Source organism: Belonocnema kinseyi, chromosome 2 (genome assembly GCF_010883055.1).
Source record: "Belonocnema kinseyi isolate 2016_QV_RU_SX_M_011 chromosome 2, B_treatae_v1, whole genome shotgun sequence".
NCBI classification, from domain to species: domain Eukaryota; kingdom Metazoa; phylum Arthropoda; class Insecta; order Hymenoptera; family Cynipidae; genus Belonocnema; species Belonocnema kinseyi.
In genome coordinates, this window is record NC_046658.1 from 58736192 (window position 1) to 58742638 (window position 6447).

At 28.7% G+C, this 6447-nt stretch overlaps 1 protein-coding gene across 1 annotated transcript; it reads right to left on the bottom strand.

Annotated features, from left to right (window-relative positions):
* Nucleotides 1-697: 697 nt before the first annotated feature.
* Nucleotides 698-3258, bottom strand: LOC117168418. The gene is made up of 2 exons (XM_033354054.1): nucleotides 1747-3258; nucleotides 698-1657 (listed from the first exon to the last, which is right to left on the bottom strand). Exon 1 carries the CDS (start codon nucleotides 3139-3141, stop codon nucleotides 1750-1752), a length of 1392 nt encoding a protein of 463 aa, XP_033209945.1. The 5' UTR covers nucleotides 3142-3258; the 3' UTR covers nucleotides 698-1657; nucleotides 1747-1749.
* Between the last annotated feature and the right edge of the window lie 3189 nt (nucleotides 3259-6447).

Consider the following 6447-nt stretch of genomic DNA (forward strand, 5'->3'; position numbering starts at 1 on the left):
TTAAAATCAAACAATTTCAGATGAAGTACAATTTAATACAATTTTAATAATTTTCAATACGAAGCGATTAAAACTTCACATTTTGAAATTGAAAACTAAATTGAATGTCTTAAGGTCAAAGCTTTGGAAATTCTAGAATTATGATTTTTTTTCTTCAATTTAACATTCAAATTGATCAGACTAATCTTTCTGAGATCAAGAAATAAGTCCAGCGTCTTTTGCACTGTTCAAAATTAGTAAAAAAAAATCATTCACATCCACCTTTAAAATTGGATTATTTTAAAAAAGCGTTCAAAACTACTTAATTTTAAATATGAAAAATAAAAAAAAAGCTTCTACTAATACTAAAAAATTTCAATAAAGCAAATTTGACACTTAAAAATTTTAATACACTGAACTACCGATATAAGACCCACCCCCCACTCGCTTTACGATATTCCTGGAAATTATGGCCGCCACAGTTTCTTCAAGCGTGACTAACCTCAGAGGCGCACTCTAAGCGTTTTAATTGCATCAGATTGCGTCATACACCCATATCCGAGAGAAATGATTCGTGCTGCAAAACTTATAATTGTAACAAAAAAATCGACTACATATATTTAATTTGAAATCATAAAAATAAAACACTCTACCACATCATAAAAGAAACATAGTATAATTTCATATATTAAAACATCTTTGAACATTTTTGTAAAACAATACAAAATTAGCAGCCTTATAATAACCTAAAAATAACTATTTGAATATTCAGTAAAAAATACTTCAAATACAGAACAAGACAATACAAAAATTAAAATTGCTTTTCATCAACTTTGAAAAATGGAGAAGATAACTCTAGGCAATGTAACACAATAATATCTATGAGACAATATCAAGTTGGCTTAAAGTTTCTGAATTATACTTTTCTAGATTATTCTGAATCTCATAATATTAAACGCTTTACGCGTAAATACAGAATTGTGGAAATCATAAAGTCATCAAATAAAAACGTACATTTCTACCTTATTTATAAACGGGCTCAAGTACTTCAATCGCAACAACTTATTTCCTTTGCATCAAGTCGACAAAATGGTTTCTTTAATTTGAGATGCTTTTTATCAGAGCGGAAATTTTTACAGTTTGCATAGAAGAATATATCATGCAACCAAAAATTCTAAAGTAACTCAAGTTTTTTACAGTACACGATTGATGAACAAAAAATGATTTACAAGTTTCTGCAGAATTATAAATGTTACGATCTCGTTCAGTGTGAACTTTTTCATCATCTGTGTTTCTCATACACGAATAAGTTGCAAATGGGTTTGGTCCAATAGAAAAGTACTTGAAAATAGGAACGCGGCTTTGAATAAATTTAATATCCTGTAATAAATAGAGATTAGGAGATGTTAAAATTTTAAAACTAATTTCAGTAAAAACATTTTGAAATCTTGTACTCACAAACTGGAAGTTTTTAAAGAAAAATTGACTAAATAGATAGTATTGAAGGCATTAACATAAAAAAAGAATAAAAACTGTATCTATTATTCTAAAACATGAACAATTACAGACAACTCGGTAATCACAACGCAGATGAAAATTGTAATTCACGTTTGACTTACAATTAGTCGAAACTTAAATTCACTCTTCTATTACAATTCAGATTCCTTGTTCTCCTGGTCTGGAAAAAGAATATTCAAAATGAAATATGTGATTATGAAAACACAAGTTTCAAACAATGAACAGTGACAATGTACAACAAATTCTTACTGATTAGAACGAATCATAAATGGTCAGGTATTCATTCTGCACAAAAACTTTCTCATCTTCAGGACTTCTTTCGTATTTGAAATTTGCAAACGGATTCAGTTCCAGTGAAAGATATTCAGCTCCAGAAACCAAATTCTTGAACCAATTATCATCCTGACGAGCTTGAAGTTCCGAATACGAAGTAACTATAAACGGACAGTGAATGCTCGCTATTTTATTGAGTGCAGGGATCCAAGTGGGATAAGCAGCCAATCCAGCATTAAAAGCCGCAACTATATTAGGCCTAAAGTAGTTTTCACGGTCATCATAATTCTCATAAAATCCATCGAATGTGTGAAAATTCAACTTTCGTCCTTTACAGTCTTTACAAGTCTGCTGAGTTCTTTCTTTTTCTAAAGTTGGAAAATATTTCAACTCGGGTCCAATGAAAACAATATCCAGCCTAGTCACAGCCGGTAGCCAGTGCAAAATCAATTCCCAAAACACGCCTTGAATTTCATGACGAGTAGAACCAATTACGTGAATTACGAAATTTGATTCAACTTGAAGCTGCAATTTTTCCTTGGCATACAAAAGCGTCAATGGGCAACTAATTAATTCTGAGACGTAAACTTGCCACAGTCGTTCAGAAAGCAGCTGTTTCACAATCTTAGTTCTTTTTACTTGAAGGCATGAATCGTCCTTTAAAAAGTCTTTCATGGATTTTGGTAAAATCTTGTTTTTCTGACATGGGAATTTGAAAGTCTCGAGTGTCGTCTTCTCCTCTTTAAAACACATTTTACCCACTTCGTCAAACTCGATTTCACGAGCGAGATTGAAACAAGAGCAGATTTTTGAATGTGAGGGATCGTCCCGGTGTTCGACACAAAAACTGGATTGGGGACAATTTGGACAGCTTTGTAACTTTGTCGGATTACTTTCAAAACAGACAGAGCAGACCCTCGGAAAATTCACAATCTGAAGTTCATAAAAGTAGGGTTTCCTGTTGAGTTGTGTAGTGATTTGTGATAGAATGTCCATTTTGAGAAATGATCGTTTTGCCATTAGCATTATTTTAGTCTCGATCGGAGCATCCTCCGAAAATTGAGTTTTCTTTAAATCTACAAAGAGACGAGGACCACCCAGTTTAGACAATGCTTTACAAAGGTCTTTATGCTGTTTAAAATCTTGCGCTTGATGCTCTTTTCCGCAATAAGAAACTAGTTGACAGCGAGAACATCTTTTCAGAGGACTTTTCTCGTTGTCAATACACTGGCAAATTTGGCAATGGTTTGGATAATATCTCTTGAATGACCCTTCTTCTTTTTGAAACGGGAGACTTTCCCTGTCTGTGATATCTAATCCTTTTGCCATTGAAAGTAACATGTTGTTTACATGAGAATTGAACGGATCCATCTTGGGTGTATTTTGCAGAAATAAAATTATTGATTGCAAAATTGTAGTTAAATCAATAGAACAATAAAAAAGGACGCTTCGTAAACAAATAACCACTGACAACCACAAACAAAAAAATAGATCAGATGGAAACTGATGAGAAAAATTCAGTAAACATTAGGTTCATTTGGCCCGTGGGCTTTTTAGGAACTAACAATACTTTAAATTAAAGAATGAACTTTGGAAAGTTTCATTGGACGAATTGGAAAAGGGATTGATTTTCCGCCAATCCCAGACCGTCGCCAGTTTACCCCCGCTCCAGTTAACCCACCGCTCCCGGTAAAAAGCACCCATCGATATAGTTTGCCAAAAGCCACTTGGAGCGCTGTAAGCAACTCTCGGCAAACCTTCGAGGCGCACTGATGGTAAACTTAGCTTGGACAAGAACCATTTGGATTGAAAGTAAATTGCCAATTAAAACATTTTTACATTTATAACTTTGCAAAACTTGGTTGTTTTAATAAATACCACAAATATAAGTCGATGAGTAATTTATATTACCGTTTCATATATTTTCCACTAATTCTAAAATTATTAATTATAATTTTCATTCTATATATTTTCCATATATCGTTCTTTAATATTATTTAGTTTTTATATTTTTTTTTTTTGGTCTGCAATTTCTACGGACTTTTTTAGACTATTCGTCTAATCAAGGTCTCGTATGTATTTTCCAATTTCTTAATTATTATATATTCTAACGTTTTTATAAAAATATAATTATAATTCCAAGTGATAGGAAAATTGTTCTTTAAGTTTTTAGATGTTAAGACGACAGTTCCAAGCCAGATTACGTTTCGCATTGGCAAACAAAATTAGACGAACAGAATTTCACTGGCACATTCATAAAAAATATCATATTCCATAAAATATATTTTAAAATAAACTTTAAATCATTATAATTGATACAGCTGACTCGAAATATATATATAATTCAAATTATTATTTAAATTTTTCAGGAGTTTTAAATGCCTCAAAATCTTCCAGATTTTTTTACGATTTTATAAATCTTTTTAAATTTTTGAAATATTTTCGACACTGTAAACTTCCCGAAGTAACAAAATGCTAAAACCTGAAAATCCCGAATTAAAAAATTCTAGAATAATGAAATTCTGGACAGTTTACAATATTATCGAATTTGAAAATTCCCGAATAATAAAACTCCAGACCGAATGCTGTCTAATGATAAAATATACAAACTAGAATATTCCCGAATTACAGAAATTGAGAAAACAGTTATGTGGTCAATATTATTTATTAATAAAAATACAATAATCAAATATTTTTATTATAGAAATTTGGTTTAATGTTTAATTTTTTAAAATTATTGTTTTAAATAAAAATAACAATAATTGTATAAAAATGTGATACAAACATCAATTTAAAACACATGAGCTTCAAATGAAGCAAACTTTGTAGGATTCAATGCAGGCTGATTTAACGCGACTTTTATTTTTATTTTTTTAAATAATAATTTTATTTTTGCTAGCGTTTTCTGTAATGTACAAAAATAAAATGGACATTTTCAAACAACTTTTTTTTATCCAAAAATACATTTGTTCAATTATTGTTATTTGTAATTCAAACAGTAATTTTTAGAAACTTTAAACATTAAAAAAGTTTTTTCCTCAGTAAAAATATTTTATTATTCTATTAAAAAAAATTTTTAAACTATTTTTGAATTTTTCAAATTAGAGAGTGGTCTAGTCAGGATATTGTATAATTCGGAAATTTTCTGTCGGCAATTCTTAAATTCGGTAAGATTGTAAATTGTCGAGAATTTTCCAATTCGGGACTTTTTTATTTCGACAAAGCATTGTCGAAATATAAAAGTCCCGAATTGGAAAATTAAAAATAAGATTCCCACATCACTGTAAAAATTCCGAAATTATAACATTGCAATGTTATAATTTCGGAATTTTTACAGTGATGTGGGAATTTTATTTTTCGGAAAAAGCGACTGAAAAATCCCGAAAAATAAAATTCCTGACACTGTAAAATTCGTACATTGAAAAATAACCAATAATAAAATTCCCGAAATTATAAAAGTCCCGAAATATAAAAGTCGAATTGGAAAATTCACGAAAAATGAAATAAATAAAATTCCAGACAATAAGATATTACCGAATTTTAAAAATCCCCAAAGAAAATGCCTGAATGATAAAATATCCAAACTACAAAATTCCTGAATTCAAACAATTTAAAAAATTGTTTATTAAATATGATTTATTTATTGAAAATACAATAATCGAATGTATATTTCTGGATGAAAAAATTTGTTTGAAAATGTGCATAGTATTTGAAAAAACATAAAAAAGTTCTGAAAAACCGAATTTTTTTTTAATAAAAAAAATAATAGAAATAAATTTTGATATAAATCGTTGTTGAATTGAATCCTGCAAAGTTTGTTTTAAAAATGTTATTATGTAGGTACGAAGAAAATGTAGGCAGAACATTTTTTTCTTTCAAAGCACACATGTTTTTTAATGTATTTTTAAATACAATTTTTATAAAATAATTATTCAGGTGCCGGAGATTTCATTTTTTTGGATTTTTCATTCATACCTTTCGGAATTTTTGTCAGTGGTCCCATATTTTTATACCTCCTCTTAAAATGATGTAATTTTTAAAAATAAAAAGTCAACATTTGAAAACATTTAAAAATCATCAAAAGTATCTATTCTCTTTTAAATTATTTAAAATCTTTTAAAATTATTTAAAAAATTTTTCGGAACTTTTAAATGTCTTTTAGACTGATTCCCATTTTTCCTAAAATTTTTGTAAAATCCTGCACCCAAAATTGTTTAAAGAGCTTCCAGATTTTTTCTAATATTGTAAATCTTTTGAAATATTTTGAAATATTTTAAAACATTCTCTTTGAGTTATGTACTTTTTCAAAATAAAAAATCATTTTAAATCTACCCAGAAATTTTTATTGTTTTCCTAGTATTTCAAAATTTTTGAGGAGCTCCAAATTTTGTTCTTTTCTTTGTCACATTCAGAAACCTCCAGCTTATTTGATTTTTTCTAAATTAATGCTTATTTAACTGTTCTTTAAGAATCAAAATGAAATACTTTTACCTTCGAAATACAAATAAAAAAATTAAACAATTATAATCGTAACGTTCCAAGTTTAAATTTGTCACTCTGAAATTGTGACAATTCATTTTCAAATTGTTTACTAGTGAAAATTGTTTTTTTTTATTTCCAAACCAAATAGATTAAAAATGGAATATTTTATACTGAAATAATACTTCAAAAAGATTT